At 40.2% G+C, this 19,017-nt stretch overlaps 1 protein-coding gene across 1 annotated transcript in view; it reads right to left on the bottom strand.

The window, feature by feature from the left end:
* The window catches only part of LOC135450331 (von Willebrand factor D and EGF domain-containing protein-like), a 171,261-nt gene that overhangs the window by 29,358 nt on the left and 122,886 nt on the right, over positions 1-19,017 (bottom strand). The window contains exon 21 of the mRNA XM_064718392.1: positions 6,301-7,152. Within this exon, the coding sequence (XP_064574462.1) occupies positions 6,301-7,152 (852 nt within the window). The remainder of the gene's footprint in view (positions 1-6,300; positions 7,153-19,017) is intronic.

The raw sequence follows: 19,017 nt of genomic DNA, 5'->3' as shown, positions 1-19,017 counted from the left end.
CTTAGCTGAAATTCCAAGTATACATCCAAGGGGGAAAAAAAATTAAAAAAAGAAGGGATAAACCCAAATCATGTTTGTCTGGATAACTAAATAGATTTAGATAAAGTGTTAGGAAGGAATATTAGCTGTGAAGATGATGAGGCATTGGCACAGCTTGCCCAGAGAAGCTGTGACTGCTCCATCCTTGGAAGTGTCCAAAAACCAGCTTGGATGGGGCTTGGAGCAACCTGGGATTGTGATTTCTTTGTCCCCCTTTGTAAGGGGGGTACAAAACCTGGGGAAAAAAATGTACCACTCTTTAAAAGTACAAGAAATGTGATTGCCTTTCCTGCAGGATGATGGTTGCATAAAGGCTCCAGGTGCCTCAGAGCTGTGCCAAGCACGGTGACATTCAAGCATTTTACGCTTTATTTCAGCCTGGTTTGTGTAGCACTTAGAGCAAGTGTGTCCGTGTGAATAGAGCACTTCCCATCTGGCCTTTGCACATCCTGAGATGCATCTGAACTGTCAGAAAGGAACATGGTATTTTGGATATTAAAACATTTAGCTCTTGCGGTGACATTTAATAGTATAATGTTTAAAACTCTTCTATTACTGGTGAAAAGCAAGAGATAAAAACTGAACACTGGCTCCTCTGTGAGAGTAAGAGTAATATTCACTTAGAAGACATTTCCCACTGTAATAGAAATATACTGCTTATGTCAAATTATTTTCCCAAACTTCTATCTTTCATCTTCTGAAATGAATACTTTTTTCCATGACCATTTGCTAAATTGTAGGAAGGTATTGCAGAGTTTTTATACTAAGCGGTTTTGGATAGGGAAAAATAGCAGCAAAGAGGAAGACATTGCTGCAAATGGTCAATCTTGCTGTCAAGTGTACGTATGTTTATGTTTACAATTTAAAATCTGGAAGTGAAAATGGAGAAGTGCATTATTGTTTCCTTTGAAAAGGCTTTTTGGGAAATATCCCCAAACTTCTATTTTCCATTAAAATGAGATCATACAGTTTTTATAAGTTTCTCTGCAATAACTTCAGGGGCACTCAGGAATACCAGATGCTGTGTTTTTTCCCTCATTTTCCATAGTCTAATCAGCAAATGTCTTCCAGGATGGAGTTATTGCTTGGCATCTCCACACTGAGTAATTCCCTGTGCCACCCCCATGTGAGGCCCTGGGTTTGTGCAAATAAAGCCAGGCTTGGAGCTCTGAGAGCTTTGCCTGCTCAGAAATTTGCACCAAAGTCAGATCAGGACAGACTTCAGTGAAATCTACCTTGTTTCATTTTACATTATTTATTTCATTTCAGAGATACATTAACCTAACTTCCTAAATGTGCAGATGAAGTTTTAATGTGTTCAGCACAAGGGCAGGGTGAAAAAAGGGAAAGAAAAGTTCCTCAGTTGTTGTTTTTTCTTTTGGAAAGCTGTGGACTGAAGCATTTCTTTTCATGTAAGATGCACAGATAAATGAAATGAAGCATAGGATTAAAGCATGTGTTACTGCAATTAAATTAACTCATTGCATATTTAAGTAGTCCAGCAGTCTGGAGCCCAGTTGTGAGAGGAATGTCCATCACAGCAACTGGAATATTAACAAGAGAAACTTGACTGAATAAATTGGGAATAAAAGTACAGGCACCAGTGCCGGTTAGTTTGTATCAATGCATTTTGCTTTGTGAAATGTCAGCTGAGCGCTCATTTGCAGCCAAAAAACCCCAAATAAAGTGGTAGGAAAGGAGCAGAGGTTCAGAAAGGAGCAGAGCACAGAATGCCAGACTTCCTTATGGCCTGTACCCATGGTGAACTCCATCTTAAATACCATGAGCAGGGCTGAGCCCTCAGCTCAGAAAAGCTGCACTGAAGGTGGAAAAGATGCAGAAAAAGATGCAAGGATAAATAAACAAAGCTATAGAAGAGCTTTTGTACAAATAACAAGTGAATAATGAGGTCCTTCAGAAAAATATTACTTTAGGATAGAAAACTGTGGAATCAGATGTGACCTGGAAAGGATGGGCAGGATAAAGTTCCAAGGCATCATCTTGGTGTTTTGGAGCACGTGATCCATAATTTCTGAGAAGATATTTCAGACAGTATCCCTATATCTTTCCCACATATTGCCAGACAAATGCAGTTGGCAGCTGTTGGAGATAGGGAAAGGACTTCTGGTTTGATGGTAGATCTTTTTGCGTGTAAAATGTCAAAACAATTGATGTGAGCTACCCAAATTTTTTCTCATTTCGTGCAGCTGTGCATGGTGAAGTCATAATGCTTTCCCAACTACTCCATCTCATAATAACTACTCCTGTTATCATCAAAATTATGAAAAGTGGTTTTGTAATGTCAAGGCAATGCTGTGTTTTTAACTCTTGAGCAGAAAACATCACTCCCACTGTTCTAGTCTTGCCATTGTTCTAGACTTCCCCTTCTCCTTGAAAATACTGTACAAAGCCAATTAAATAATTCAGATTTTTACTGACTTCACCCTCTTAAGAATATTCTTCTGAAGTATTACAACTTTATCTTTGACAGGAATGCTTAGGCTCCTTTATGACTGCTGAAATACCAGAAGGATACCACTCCTTAACTGTCAACCTAAACCAAAATGGTTTTAAATAATTGTGTGTTTTCTATGAAATGGGGGCTGACTTTTAAATGGTACAGTTTTAGTGACCAGAAAATCCCTATCAAAGGAGCTTGGAGTCAGGGAAACAAAACAAAACAAAAAGGATGACAAGAAATTTGGGTTAAATCTAGTTTTCAGGTCTAGGTCTCTCAGAAAGAAGCCCAACAATGATACCCAGAGCAGAATTTTTCATTAATTTCAATTCTGTTATCAAATGGAAAGGCAGTGATCCACCTTGGGGCACCCTAAGGAGCTCCAGGGGTCCCACAGCTGCTCTCAGGCAGTGCCACATGCACAGACCATGGAGAGTGAGCTGAGCCCAGGGAAATGACAGGGAAATTTCCTTGCCCAGTGGATGCAGCATCTTTGCAAGTGATGGCCTGTGCACCTTGGCAGAGTGGGGAACAGGGGCAGGATGGCAAGGAGCTGCGCTAGGGGGGCTACCAACACTAACAAATATTTCAGAATGTTAGCCCCAAGTGTTACAAATCACTGCAGCACATGTGCCACTTGTAACACACCAGAAAAAAGTGTCAGAAATGCTTTGATTCCTGATATCAATCCTGTCTGGGCTCGTTCTGCATCATTACAGCACTAGGTTTTTATTCAACTGGTACATGGGGCTGAAATGTGTAAAACTCTGTTTGTGCTCTGCTGCTCCTGCAGTGCTCCTGGGCAGGTGATTTGTGCTGTCCCAAAACCTGCTAGAAGGAAACTGTACCAATGCATTGGTTTTTACTGCAGAAATCCTTGGAAACAGTACTCAGAGTGAAAATTAAGTATTTAGCAAAACCTCCCTCATCACCAGAGGGATGCTTGGCTGAGCTTACTCCAGAAATGCCAGAGAGCATCTTCTGCTGGAGAAAATGTGGGAGAATCCAGTGGACTACAGCAGGCCTCTCCTCCTCTACTTATTTTTTATTTTTGACTGTCTCCAAAACACTGCTCTGAAATGAAGATTTTAAAGCTGGCCTGTTGGGCTGTGAAATCTTAATATTAGGCTACTACAAAAAGGTCCTATTTCCTTTGTGCAGGAAGGGAAAGAGCTGCAGAGCCTTGAGGAACTGTTTCATCTCCCCTCACCTGCAGAGGACATGGCTGCTGATAAAAGGAAAATAATCTGTAATTCTTTATAATAATAATATTCTTTATAATAATAATATTACACCAAAGCAGGAGGAGCAAAAACAGGATTCTGCGTCTGATGGACAACATAGATGTCAGCAGTGGTGGAGTGATCCAAATGGAAATTGCTGAAATAGTCTGAAAATGTCTCAGTTTGGATATCTAAATATGAGCCAAACACACTGACATTTAGCTGTGTTTGTCCAAAGAAGGTAGAAGGTTACTCCTGGTGGTCCCCAGGGCTCTCTTCCATCCTGTGGTCCTGAGATTGTGTTACTCCCAGTGCAGGGTGACAAAGCAGAGGGAGAGGAATTCCAACTGGACTGTGACAGGGAGGCTGAGGGGCTTGTCCAGAGGGATTATTGTATTAAAGATATAAAATTTTATATATAAAAATATAAAATATCTTTATCTATTAAATATATTAAATGTATATATTGTATACATTGTATAAATGTATATATATATATAATGAATATGTGTGTATATATATATTTTATACATAGTATAAATGTATATATATATATATAACATTTTATATTAAAAATATAAAATATGTTATGAATTACTTTAGGAAAGAAATTAGTTTTCAGAATTCTGCTTATGTTTATTTCCTATGAGTCCTCCAAGCCTGGTTTTGAATCTGCACATTTGGAAAGAAATAAATTGTATTCTATCACAGCATACATACCACTTGGTGAAGTAGTTCTTATTTTAGATTATTTTCAGACATTCTTATTAAACAAAGGTCACATCCCCTCAAGATCCAAAGGCATTAAAACTTGCTATCAGCGGGCTGGCTCTTTTATCTTGTTGAATTTTGATATGAAATAAGATGGTGACAACTATCAATAGTGTCTCAGTCTCTTGACATTTTGCTGGCTTGCCAAGGATGTTGTGTTGAAGCCTGGAGACTTTGCAAATGTTGCTCTCATCCGAGCTTTGATTTTTTGCCCAATATTTGTGGCTCCTGCTCTCAGAGGGCACTGCTGTCTCGAGGGGAGTTGGTGCAGGGTGGGCACCCCAAGGTGCTGATAGCTGAGGCTGTGACAGGCCTTAATCCAAGAAATCGCCCTCATTTTTCAGCCTTGTTTGTCATGATGGATCACTTTCATCTGGCATGGGAAGGGACATCCACGGCTGGAGGTACAATGGGTGCTGTTCACAGCACTGGCTCTGCTCCAGGCTGCAGGTGTGCAGGGAGCTCAGGATGGAGAAGAGAAGGGAAGGGACAGGATAATTATTGAGTCAGGTGTCATGGACACTGACAAGAGACAAAAAAGGATATTTGTGCATCGTGTCATCGAGCCCCAAGATGCAGAATGATGTTGGTAATAAAGTATTTCATCCTAAGGACTCTCCAGGGAGATTTTCAGTAATAGCTGTAACTGAAGGAAACATCTCAAAGCAAAAGGCAGAGAGAGATTTACATTTTAAGGTAGATTTATGTTTTAAGGAGTAATCTGATGGGTCTGCTAAACACGCAGCAGCCTTATGTCCAGACTGTAAATATTCATATGGACATGGGATGGGTTTTTGAGGAGAGGCTTTCCTGTGGCCAGACTTGCTTTGAGCTTCCCAGCACCAGAACCTGCTTGGTGCTTTTCCATCTCTAGGTATAAACCAGAAGTTAAAGACAAACTCCTTTGTGCCAAGTAACTCTAAACCCTTTAGGAGGGGCATTTCAGAAATGTGCAAATAGGCAAAAAAATGGAGTGCTCAAGATTACAGGAACCTTTTTTTGTACATTTTGTACTATATCTCCAATAGTGCTCTGTTGTAGTTGCAGCAGTGCTGGGGGCTTCACTCCCCCACAAAACCTGGCTTACAGCAAGGTCCTTCCCTTAGTACATCATGGCTGAGACCGCCCTGCTCTGTGCATGTGGAATGAGAGACCAGAGGAGAAAAAGGGGAATGAATGTTACAAATACTTTTGCTTTGTGTGGTGGAAGGCCAGTTAAGATATCAACTTATCAGAGGGATGTCAGCAAAAGGTGTGATTAATGATAGCAAAGCCAGGGAATTCATTGCTTCAACAAAGTACATAATCCTATGGGTTTATGGAGGGATTCTCAGGTGCCTAATAAATAACTATATATATTGTGAAAACCCTTCTGGTGCTATAAATTTCAGATGACAAGTTCAGTTTCACATTTGAGATATTAGATAGATATTTACAGGTAATTTTTAAGATATTAGAAAAATTAATTTTTCCTTGTATAGAGAAGTAGAATCAAATTTTCTCTTTGTCACAAAAATTTTATATAGTTTTGAGTGTGATGACTTTAGTAGAATGAATCTGGCATTAAGCAAGATCACAATCTGTCCCTGGTTTTAATAGATTAGATGGTATCAAATAAACAGATCATTTTTGTAAGCAGAAAGAGCTGTTTCAAAGGTATAGGTTTTATTTATTATTTTGAGATATAATTGATTTTGAAAACAGAATGGCCCCAAAAATCTCCAAATTTATAATAAAATGTAATTTTTACTTTGGAGAAATATTAGAATTGGAGATATTAGGGAATTTTAAGAGGATTTTCTGCCTTACCTTCACATGTAATTCCATCACCACTGTATCCAGGGGGACAAGGACCACACTGAAGCTCTCCATCCTCAGCTGGCTGGCACTGCACACCCGTGAAACAGGGCAGCTCAGCACACACTGCCCCACTGCTGCTTTTGGGCAGCCCCACAGCCCCTCTTGCTGTGCTGAGGCCCCTCCTGGCTGCTGAGGGGTGTGCTGGGAGCCTTGCCCCAGGAGCAGAGCCTGCAGCCCGGGATGGAGCAGCCAGGGAAGGGCCCAGCCATCGGGGAGGGACAGGGGGATGCGCGGCCACGGGAGATGCTCTGGGCTGCTCTGTTGGGAAACCCTGGGGTGCTCTGTTCCTCAGGACTGAGACTCCACTGGGCCATTTCCTGGGATGATAACCATGCCTGGAATGGGTCTGTGAGCTTGCAGGGAATGAGCCTGGATTGGTGTTGGGATGAGGAGGAACAGTCCGTGCTGTCGTTTCTTTGTGCTGCTGAAAATGGACAGGGGGGTGGGAGGTCACACCAACATCTGGGGCTCTGGGCTCTGGCTCCTCATGCAGAAAGGGTGTGAGATCACTTCTTTTCTCAAGGAAAGGTTGTTTCTCAGGTGCTGTGAACTCCATGTCAGGCTGTTTTTGTGGTGATGTCTGAGCTTGGGAAGTCTCCTTTTCCATTGTAAGGGATGGAGTGTGAATGGCTGTGGGGTTTCTTTCCAAAAGGAATGTAATATCTTGTCTTGGCATTTGGGGTTGGGAAAGAAGGGAAAATACATTTCTTGATGTCTTAGATACATCTTCTTGGTGAGAGCCTCCAGCATCTTCAATATTTCTTCCAGGAGAGTCCAAGTGGGTTTGGAAAGATCTTGAAACTAGGGCAGAAGGAAGATAAATATTAGCTAAATTTGCTGGTCTAGAGTTGAAAAGAACCACAGTGAACTCTTGAGTTTGGAGCAAACAACAGAACATCAATTCTAGAAGCAAAAGGGTTAATTATCAGATATTACAGGTTTATGCCAACTGGTTCAGCAATTACGTGGGGCTGTCTGCTGTGGGTGACACCAGCACTGATGCACAGGGAAATGCAATGATGGCACTCAAAGGGTGGCATTCATGAATCAGATGAAATATATTTTTGGTAGCAAGGCTCAGGGAAGGTCAGGCATTATTTGAGTAGCAGAACTGGGCTGACATGCAGGGGTTAAATTGCAGCCAAGCAAAATCTTGCAGTGCTGCTTTACTAATTTTGGCTTGCACTAGTCTGTGAGGTTTTGGTACTGTGCACCTTCTTTGTGGTGAATCTTCCAGTTCTTGACCTCCTGAGCCAGGATTTGCTTCTTATTACCTGCCTGCGCTGGGAAATGCTCTGAGGGCATAACTCAGAGCTGCATTCCAGCTCTTTGAGTCAAGGAGACAGAACATCACAGCTTGGCACAGATGGATGCTGGATGTGGAGAAACACACAGTGTCAATGGCCCTCGCCAAGAGCGTGCCCTGGAGAGGCTCCAGTGCCATCACACCACTGGGTGACTCTGGAACGCTTCTGCAGCCCTTCTGATGGCAAAGGGAAATTTTAGGGAAGCTTTTAAAGGAGACAAATGGAAGAGCTTTGTTGGTGCTGCGCACAGCTCCCTGCAGACGTCGGGGGCGGCGTGCGACGTTTGTTACTGTCACCCACTTGTCCCAGAGCCAGCCACCTTTTCAGCTGTGTAAGGAGGGATGATAGATGGGCAGAGGGGACTCTGTGAAGGGCCTTGAAAGTGGAGACGAGGAGCTTGAATCAATACTTTCAGGAAGATTAATGGCCATCTGCTGACGCTAATGAATGGAAGAGGCTATTTTTAACCGGTTCTGGCACACTCACTCTGTAGGATATGGAATATACTGGATCCTGAACAACAACCCTCGCTTGGTTCTGGGGTTAACCCCATGCAGGATGCACCTCTTTCTTTAAATATAAATATTAATCACTTTCTAAAAAACTCCCATTGATGGAGATCTTAACCATATTTAGCAAGGAAAGAGATTCGGATGCTTGCAAGGGTCAGATGAAAGTTAGGGCATTGACTGGACCAAGACAGATCCTGGCAGCCAAAGCAGTGTTTATTTGGCTGATAAATAGTGTCATTCTGCTGGCAGCTGATGAGTTTCTATTGCCCTGAAGCACAATGTTTTGGAGATTTACAATGGTGCTGGATCGAGCTGTGGCCATCAGCAGGTAAATGTGTGTATTTAGTGGAGCAGAAGGCAAATACATGGATTTCTGTATCCCAAGTAAGGCTGGTGAATGATGAGGGACACACAATGCGAGAACAGAGATGATGAAGCAGGAGGACATCAGCAAAAAGAGCATGTGAAGATAGGAGAAGTCAAAGGATTTTTAAAAATGAATGAATGAGAGAAAGATGAAAGAAGTATCTCCACAGAAAATTATCGGTAATAGATGATCATTATAACCCTTAGAAAATTTGATTCAGGGACAAGAAATCAACAGGAATGACAGTGAAGGGCTGAATGACCTCTCTGACAAATTTCCAAAATGAGCCCTGATTATAGCTTTGAGCTCCTTCCACTGTGTCATAATTAAATGGGTTTTCCTCCCAATTAAATTTGAGTAACTAGTAAGGGGATCAGACTGACTACCTGAGAAAGAGAAATCTTTTATTTCTTTAGCAGATAATAGAGGTGAGATCCCCATCCTTCAAATAAACTTCATCTTTCCCTGTAAGGGGGAGCATATTTTTGGAATATTTATGTGATAAGGTAATTTTTACATCTCAAATGCTACCACTGAAGAGTAGTGACACATTTTTGTTGGTCATTCATTACGATATATACTGAAAAAGGTCCCTCAGCAACTCCTTAGAGGTGACTAAACTTCATAGGATGTTGGTGTCATTCAAGGGTGTTGACCACAGTGCCCTCTCAGATTTCATTGTTTCAGATTTTTGCTTGCATCGACAGTGTGCAATTTAGTTCAGGTAAGAACACAATAGATTTTTCTCTGGAATACCTGAAAATTCCTTTCTGCAGCCCTCCAAGTATCTAAATAAGCTTAAACAAAGAAAGCAAACCAAAAGAATGCAGACTCAGTTGTCTGTAGTCAGCAACTTTCTCAAACCCTGCATTACTTCAATTTATTTTCCTTGCTGTTGATCAATACCTTCCAATGTGTAGCCCATTATCAATGCAAACTGTGAGTGTGTGAATTTGGTTTTCCCTGCTATGCCAGTCTGTGATTGCATATTGGACTGGGTGAAATCACCACAAAAACCCCACAAGGTGAAGTGCTCAAGGTTATATGGTGGAACAAACCCACATTTTCACTACCTGTCAGTATTTCTGCCCAAACTAACGGGGAGATGGGCAGCAGTGGAATAACTGAGTTTATTTTTTACAGAAGTAGATAAGAGACAGAGATGCTGGTGCTGTGCTCCAAGTGGGCATGGCAGGACCTCTGCTCTTACTGATGCTCTGTGAGCAGGGATCATTCCTGTATGGATCAGGTCCCAACAAGACAAATCCCTCTGCTGTCCCCCATCTGGGGGACATTGGAGCAAGTGTGACAGAGAGCAAATTTCTGAGACTCAGGTTTAACCTCCCTCATCCAGCTGGACACCAGGACACTTTCCATCCAGGGGTCTCCCAGCCTGTGACCCTCCAGCCTCTGGTTCTCCCAGGGTTTCCCGCTGGGATTTCACAAATCAGAGCTGTCTCAGCCAGCCCCTGGTTCTCCAGTGCCATCATGGTGTTGCTAAGGCACAGCAAATCTGTAGGATCCACATCATTCCCAAGGGAATGAAAATGACCACTGAAGCTGATGAAAACAGTCATTCACAGAGAAGGCACTTGACGTCTCTTAAACCCAGGGTGAGATATCAACATTCTGAAACAGAAAAGAAATGCAATATATTTTTTCTATTCTGAGTTTATGGTTTGTTTGATTGGAGTTTTTTGTATCAGTATTTTATCACCTTTCCATTGCCATGCTTCTCTTTGCAGTTGTTAGAGTTAGAAACTTTCCTTTTGGGTTTTAAATATAAATGTAACTTTGTACTTATATAATGATTTGAGTATCACCATGTACTCTCAAGTGGTTCTCTCCCTTTTAATCGAATAAAATACCCCAAACCAATCTGATTTTCAGGTGGAGACTGGCTCCTTCTCCTTAAACTCCTCTGGCTGTGGCCACTTCTGCCTGTGACTTCAGAGGATTATGGGCACCTTTAATTCTGCTTGAGTTACAGCTCCTTCAGAATTCTGTGAGCACTTTAAGGATTCATTATTAACACAATTCAATAAATTTACAATTTGTGTAGTTTTAGAGCTATTAACATTTAGTAGTACCTGCTGTCCAGCCCATTTCTCATTCAGAAGAATGTTGGCAGAGAAATGCTCTTTTGACATATTACACTGTGTGGGTCATCATTTAAAATTTGAGACATCTACCAGCACATAAATCTTATTTAAAATGTCAAGAGAGAGCAGAAAAATTACACTGGTCTAAGAAGTCTTGTTACTAGAGTGCTAAGGATATTCCCATTTCCCTCTGCATGTTTCCATGTTAATATTTGCTTCTGTATTTACTGAGTGAGAAAAGGGAAACAAGAGCAGCCGTCAGTAGGATGCTCCAGGGAAATTCTGGTTTTTCATCAACTCTTATTTTCCTATTTTATATTATTATGTTCTGGTATTAGTTTCTTTTCTACTTAGAGTGTGTTTAATTCCTACATCTCTTGTTTTGCCATCCAGTGATACCCTAATGTCTTCCCTCTCCTAAATATAACATATATAAATATATATAACATAGTTTTGATTCTCCTTTCCTTCCTCTTAAGCATCCAGAAGCTTCCCACATTAAATGCTGGCTGGAATTCCCAGTCACCATATCCCTTCTTCAACAATCCCAGAATAAATTCCTCACCAGCTTAGTGAAATACAGCTTCAAACTCCCAAGTTTTACAGATAGTTACTTCCAGGATATTTTTTTTTTTAGTAGCAAAAAAAGCATTTCAAAGGCTCATTGTGATTGGGATATTAGTGTAAATTTAGATAGGAGCCTAATTTTTGACCTAATGATCCTTTACATACTTTTTAATGTAAAAAAGTGGAAAGTCAAGTGTGGTGTGCCTGATATCCACACAGCTCAGCACAGAGCAGAGCAGTCACACAACTGTCTCTCCATCTCTACAGGAGTATTCAGTCCTTGTGCTCTCAAGCCACCACTTCTGTGATGGGCAAATTTACTACTTGATGCTTTAATGATGAAATTAAAAGGTGAACATCTAGTTCACTATCCCTGAGCTCTGTCAGCCTAGTAGAAAATGAGATTGTGTCGCTGATGTTGCTGTCTGGTGAGCAATTTTCTTCCCCTTCACCTACCAAAATCATGAGCAGCAGGGAATGGTTTGTGAACTCTGCATCGCTCTGATTATAACAACTCCTCTGCTCTCTGTTTGCCAACGTGGCTGCAGCTGCACATACACAATTCCCTAACACCATTCAGAATTTGCAAGGCAAATTTGTCTTGTGCCAATGAAATACAGAATCATTCTGTTTTAACACAACATGTCTGGGGAGGAGAAAACCTGGGATCTTCAGTCAGCTCACCCACTAAAGCTTGTTTATGAGACTTTCTGTGTTCAGAGCAAATGATTCCCACAAATGGAAGGGGATCTAGATTCTGCTATCAAGGACAGCCTAGACTTTTTCCAGTTCCAGGATCCTTTTCCAGTTTCTAGATCCTTTTCCATTTCTGGGATGTTAAAAACCTATGTGAGTATCCAAGAAAATATTGACTGAGTGTGAGGTAGTGAGTTTGCTTATGTCACGTTAAAGGTCATTTATAATTTTTGCATCACTGTGCAGCTTATTTGCTTCAAGGTTTTCAAAGTAATATAATTGATATCTCAATTCATTAACTGCTGTCTTTAAAGAAAATGGGGATTCTGAGATGGCTGGCCAGTAAAGAAACTGTTCATGAAGATACAAACGATATTATTGACTGCTTGACAAAGTTTTCAGTCTTATCTAAGGTATGTCAAGGAGTACATAAAGATTATTCCTTTCATACTGAACAAATACAAAACAATTGTTAGAAAGATTTTGCTAAAGTATAGCTCCTTTTTAATTGGGAATATTTTTTCTATTTGTAAAACTCTTTCAGTAGAAAGCACTGTGATTTAGATGTTAAGAAACAAAAAACCTTTCATGACGTTTAAGAGATTGTGGAGATTAATTAAAGAGTAATTATAAAGATTACATGACAGAAAAAACTAAGAAGAACAAAGAGTTGGAGCACTAATAGTGCCTTAGTTTATACTCATTTAAGCCAGATTTCTCATAGATTTAAGTGATCAGCTCCTTTTTTGGCGTCCTGGGTAGATAAGAGTACTACTAGGCCATGAGTTGGAGTCCTAGTCTGACACTCAAGTCTGAAACTGATAGAACAGCTTTAAATATGAAATTTATCCTAATACATTACATTTCCCCCTACTATGTGGATCTGCTTTGCAAGTAAGATTCTTGGGACTCGACATCATATACAGGCAAAGACAGGAAAGTGATTAACACAATGAGAGAAAAATGGGTCTTTGAGGAAAACAATGTATTTTGAACTCTTTGTTTTCAGACTCTGTTGGGAGGTTTTCTTTATTTCTTTTGTGGTTTTTTTTCTGTATGTTTTCAATTCAAATTTTACCATCAGGGTCACAAGAGACAGCGTTTTTAAAATGGTGTAAGAATTACTGGTTGCAAAGATATGAGCATGCTCCCCACACACGGATTTTCCCCTTCTCTACCAACAATTTTCTTTATCAGTATCTTTTTTTTTTTTGATTGCCTATGGAGGTTTATAAACCTGCTATGTTGTTACAAGCCATGTTTTCTCAAACACCTCGTCTACCTTCCAGTTTATTTCAAGATTTAATTGAAAACTTCCCTCGTGTGGGTTGGAAAGAGCTCAGGATGTTTGAAGTGCTCTCACCCCTGGCACAGGAGCCGTGCTCCCCTCTCTGCTTTGTTGCCAGATCTCCTTCCGTGCTCTTTGTATCCCTTGGGTCCAACACCTTCTCTGCTGCTGCTGCTTTCTGAATGCTCTTCCTGTGCTTTCCTCTCAATTCCCAGCCAAGAAAACAGGAAGGGAAGGAGAAGTGTGGTTGTGTTTCAAAACACACCCTGGATCTCCCACTTAATCCCCCTGTAGCTGATTTATCACCTTTCCTTTCACTGTCCCCTGTCCATCTCTCAGGTGTGAACTTTTACCCCTCCTCTTTTGTGTTCTGCCTCCTCCAATTATTGGAGCCAGAAACTGCATTATTTCAGCAGCTACAAAGGTGGTGCTAAGATTGAGTTCATGGAACCAAATTAGATTTTCTATTCAAGAATTGACAGTATGTTTTACTTCTCAGAAGTGAGATAGATGGAAAAATTAATAGAAACTGTGTTCTTATCTGATGATGCCTCGTGGGTCTTCAGACTCTCTCATGGCATGAACAGGTTGATAGATATATACAAAATAGGCTAAATTAAGGCAGATCATTTCTGAAGCATCCCTGCCTAATACTCTGAAATATCTATGTAGAATCCTTTAGAAGAGTAATAATAGATTATAAAGAAACTTCATTTCTTCAAAAGAAAAGCCCTAATATTTCTTCAAAGAAACAAAATAGCTGAAATACTTCAAAGTATTTCAGCAAAGAAATAGCGAAGAATAAATTACTGAAATACTTCTTTTATTCAATTCAAGAAATAAATGGTCTAAAACAATAATTATGTTGTTTTGGGCTGTAAACATATAAAAATTGAGCTATTTTACATATGAAAGCCAAGACACAAAGTGAACTATGCCTTACTGGGAACCAGTAATGAATCTATTTAAAAATCATGTAAGCATGCATAAATACTCTCAGTGAATTCATGTTTTTATGGAATTCTTCACAATTTCAGCTGATTAGGTTGACAAGTACCTAGACTTTCTTTCCAATTTAGAAAGCAAAAGGCAAGGAATTACAATAATAAGATTTCAGATGGTGTGGCACAGAAGAACTTAGCTGGTTCTCTTTGAGAAAACAAAGGTTGGACTGGATATCTTTTGAGGTTCCTTCCAACATTGTTATTCTGATTCTCTGAAATTCTAAATCTAACATACCATCAGCATGATTTTCTCCTCCATCCCAGAGGATCAGTTGCCTTGTGTTGGCTATAGGCTGTTGCTGTGTCCCTTCAGGAATGAACCAACCCCATTCATGTGATGTGTAACATTTGGGGCAAAATTCACGTGATTTGGCAGTGGACATCCCCTGGTTCTGCAAGAAAGTCCTGTGAAGTCCTACTATGGCTTTATATACCTGTTCAAAACCAGCAAGATGTTTAGGAACTGGTCCTAAATTTGTTCTGACCATGATAAGTCTGCATATTTCACGCCTATTTTTATTTAAACCCTGTAATGTGTTGTGTTTTGTGTTGTTTCCGAATCCTTTCTCTTCAAATCCTTCTTTGCTTTATCCCTTAGTGGAAAGACTCTTGTGTTGCTTTAATGGGGTCAGGATATTGGTCCAGTCTGAGTTACTTCCAGGTCTAAAGGGGCCTTTAAGTGCCTTTAACAAAACAGCAATCTTGTCAAATTTGTGCAAACAGGGCTGGCTCCCTTTAAAAGCTGTGTGCTATTATGGCTGGATGATTAAATGAGCCTGGAAATTCTAAGAGAAGATAATCTTGCTCTGCTCTGTCAATGTAAAAAAACCTACTGAGCCTGTATCCTGTGCAGATTATTTGTTGGAGTCCGAGTTGTTATTATCACTTAAAAGTCATGATGGCCCAGTGATTGCTTAAGCAAAAGGTGGCACATTCTTGGTAGGAGAGAAATGTAATCTGTACTTGATATTCTGATTGAATGTAAATATTATTCATGGCATATAGCTGAGTCCTCTTCCCTAGTGGTTTTATGGCTTGGGCTTCATTGGTCTTCTATTGCTGAGCTACATCATTTCCTAAATATATCATCTGTATTGGAAGCACTTAACAAGTTCTGGATTGACAGAGTGCATGGATCAGTGAAGCTGGAGACCATTTATCTTTTAAATTATCTAAACATATTCTTCCCACTGTGTCTACTTTGCTTGTTATGTTTGGGTCATGGCATATACTGTAAAGGTCTCTTGATATTTTTCTGAAAATATTTAATATTTTATGAGGTATCCTTAAGGAGGAGAAAGACATCAGAAAGACTCTCTCTGATTCCCTTTCTGTCTTGACAAGTACAGGAGTGGATTTCCAGTGGCAATTACAGACTCAGAGGACAGGAAAGGGTCAGAGCTTATGTCCAAACTGCCAGGCTGGTCCAGGCCTGATGTGAAGATTACTGGTATGCCATTTGCAAAACTGACTCTTTCACAAGACCAAATTTATATGGAATGTTTTTGTGTGGCATTTCTAACTCCACTTCAGTGGCCATTTCATCACATGCCCCTGGAAGGAGACATCTTTACATCAAAACTGCTCCATCTGAAAAAAATGTACATTTGTCCTGAAATACACCCCAGCTAGAAACACTTTCAGTGTTTCTGAAAGGGATCAGCAGCTCCCACCATGAGTCAGAGCTAGGAGCTGGAAGCCATTGCCATTCAATGCTGCCCAGGTTTGGAGCCCAGAGGCAGAGCTGAGAGCTCTCACCACACAGAGGCAGATCAGAATATCCTTTGCTGTGTGTTTACTGGTTTTATTTTGTGTTTGCAAGGATCTGAGACAACCTCTCAGCTGATGGCTGCAGCATCTCCATCCCTGCCTCCACATGGGCCATGTAACTCATTACATAAACCACACCTCAGGATGGGTTAATTCCTCTTTGCAAAGCACCCCCTGAATGCTGAGCAGTGCTTGCCTTTTATCTACACCTATTGGTACACACAGATCTCAGATTTAGAAGTCCTGTGTGTGATGTGCCTGCCTTAACAGGGGCTTTTTGTGTCTTCCAGGAGCTGTGCTCAGCTCAGTCCATTAGGGTAATGCTACTTGTTCAGTGGAGTCACTTATGATTTACACTGGGGTAAGTGAGGCTGGAAGCTGGGCCTTGATCTTTTTAATGCAAATTCATCAATTCTGTTAGATAAAAGATGAAAGGAATCTATTACATTCCTCAGTCATCTCTTGAAACAAAATCATTTGATTGGTTCCAGGCAGTAAGAAGTCCTTACTCCTGCAGTTATCTCCAGACATGAAACCTTGAGATAGTGACCAAAGCTCTTACTGGAGATATTTATTTTTCATGGGTAGTGATTAATGATGAGTGCTAATAATGACAGAAGTGATTTCCAAGTTAAAATGTAAGAATGCAAAACTTAAGGTGAACATGTTCCTCTGGTGCTTGACTGAGCAGTGTGTGTTTAAAGACACACACCTTCTGGTACTTCAAAACGTTTTATTCCCCTTTTAAATCCATGCCTTGATGTTGATCTGACAGTGGTGCAAATGAGAGGGTGACAGAGGTCTCTCTGATGTAAAATCAAAGTGAATTCAGATGCACAGTGCAGACACTGGAGGAGTGTGAAGCACAGAGCACGTAAACATAACAAATAGCTGCACATGCAAAAGTACAGCAAGTGCCAAATGTCTACAATACTGCAAATTAACTGCTATGACAGGAGATCTTGCAGTGCTGTTCTGAATGGGAAAGCAGAACTCGATTACAGAGATCATAAAATCACCCCCTCCCTTGATCTTCAGCTGCCTAAACCAGGAGAGGCAGGAAGAGCTGGCTCTGAACAAACAATCTTTTACGGGTGATGGATGTGGCACTGCTTTGTCCAGTAAAATTGCTGATTTACTAATAGTTAAAAAATAAATCCTTTGTGATGACACCAACCTCTCTAACCTGCTGAAGAAAGTGCAAACAGATGGGTATCTGTGCGACCGTGAGTGATGAAAGCAGTCTGCAGAAATACCCACAGCTCCTGACGAGAACAGATATTGCAGCGTGCAGGAACATCACCAGCATCCCCATTAGGATATATTCATTTTCTTTGTGCCAACAACATGACCAATGATCCTGGGTGGTTTGATTTACTAGGTCTGCCTCTTCTAGCAAAAAAGCAACAGATATTTTATACAAAAGTGAAATGTGCCCAGGGAAGCCTGGACAGATTTAAATTCTTCAGGCTTTCCTCTTTATTGCAATGCCAGCAGACTTAAGGGACTTTTGACCCTACTAGTAAATTTTTAAATAAATGTAGGATACTTGCTTTATAGGTCTGAAAGGGACAGGAAAAGCTTTTTGTTTCTGATAGGAGAATCTGTTTTTTAAAAAAAATTACTTCCCTTTATATGTGAAATTCCATACTGGCTTTTCTTTAAGACTGTTCTGATGTACTTCGAGAAAAATTGCAACCAAGTCTGGTCAGTTTAAAGTGGTGCAAACTACAGATATAAGCCAGGTAAAATGTGTAAGTGAGAACAGAATGAGGCCCTGCATTTTTAGAGCAGATAAATGTAGCTCAGAAACTTATTTTTAGAGTTACATAGTTTGCAGTAAGTCAAGCACTTCAAGAGATGAATACCTATCACGTATCAATGCTGAGGAAATGGTACTTTGTTGATTATAAATCAAAATTGAAGGAATTTTTGGGTGCAGCTCATCAAACACTGACTTAGGAAACAATTTTCCTCTGGAATATTTTTCTCCTCAGCAGCCTACAAAGGCAGCTGGGTAATTTTTGTGGTTTTGGTATGAAGAAATCCTTTAATCCTTAAATCACTGCAATTGACTATAATTTCATGTGAAAAGCAGCCAATAAAAGTACAAAATAGGGATTAGCAGGAGTATTTTTAGATTAAAATTACTTGAGTTGGAAAGAAGTGGGACATAATCTCAGTACCTTCATGAGCACTGTAGCAAGCTGAAGAGGATTTGTTCTGTTTCATTTGAAGACTGATGGCATAAGTTACAAGGGATAGAAGCTATTATTACAATAGGGAGGATTTCACAATAATCATAATCCACAACTGTACATAGTTTAATTGAGAGTTAATTCTTTTTTGTCTGATATCTTTTAATCATCAGTGCTATACAATACTTCTGCTTCTACTGGCAAAGCACTTGGGAAGCAAAGTTAAACCCATCATTTTGGCCATAATTTAGGACACTCATAAAGCTGCAACAATTGCTTCCATTTCTAAGTATTAAAACAAATGACTACTCTCATTTAACCTTGAGGCACAAGATTCTCATTGCTTGCATTGTGATATAATTCACAGGAGTGAATATAAGCTTCTGTTGGAACACAAAAAATAATTCCTCTTCAGTCCCTTCCTGAAGTGTTCAAGCTGACATCATTTCCAGCATAAAGTCCTGGCTCAGTTTGCATATTCAAGAGAAAAATGTAAAACAATCCCCCTGCCTCTGATGTACAGCTCACTTTGGAAGGAAGCATGTACTTGTTTCAGGTCCTGATACCTGGGATATTTCTTAATCTTTGCCTGGAGTTGTATATGGCAGGTATGAATCACAGCAAATGGCAGCTTCTCTCTGCATTCCCCTTTCTAGAACACAGAAAAATTTATTGGTTAATATTTATATAAGCACTGTATAAGTGTGCCTGATTTACTGTACCAATACCTGCAGCTGTAGAATGTCTGTTCTACTCAACAGCATTTAAAGGACCTTTGGGGTGTACAATGTGTTTCCCATTATCCCATTAATGACAAGGCTCAGCTTTGGGCAATAACAGAAAAGTTATTTATAT

The sequence above is a fragment of the Zonotrichia leucophrys genome, chromosome 7, assembly GCF_028769735.1.
Source record: "Zonotrichia leucophrys gambelii isolate GWCS_2022_RI chromosome 7, RI_Zleu_2.0, whole genome shotgun sequence".
Taxonomy (NCBI): Eukaryota; Metazoa; Chordata; class Aves; order Passeriformes; family Passerellidae; genus Zonotrichia; species Zonotrichia leucophrys.
The sequence above is the reverse complement of the archived record's forward strand: the minus strand, read 5'-3'. Positions and strand labels throughout refer to the sequence as shown.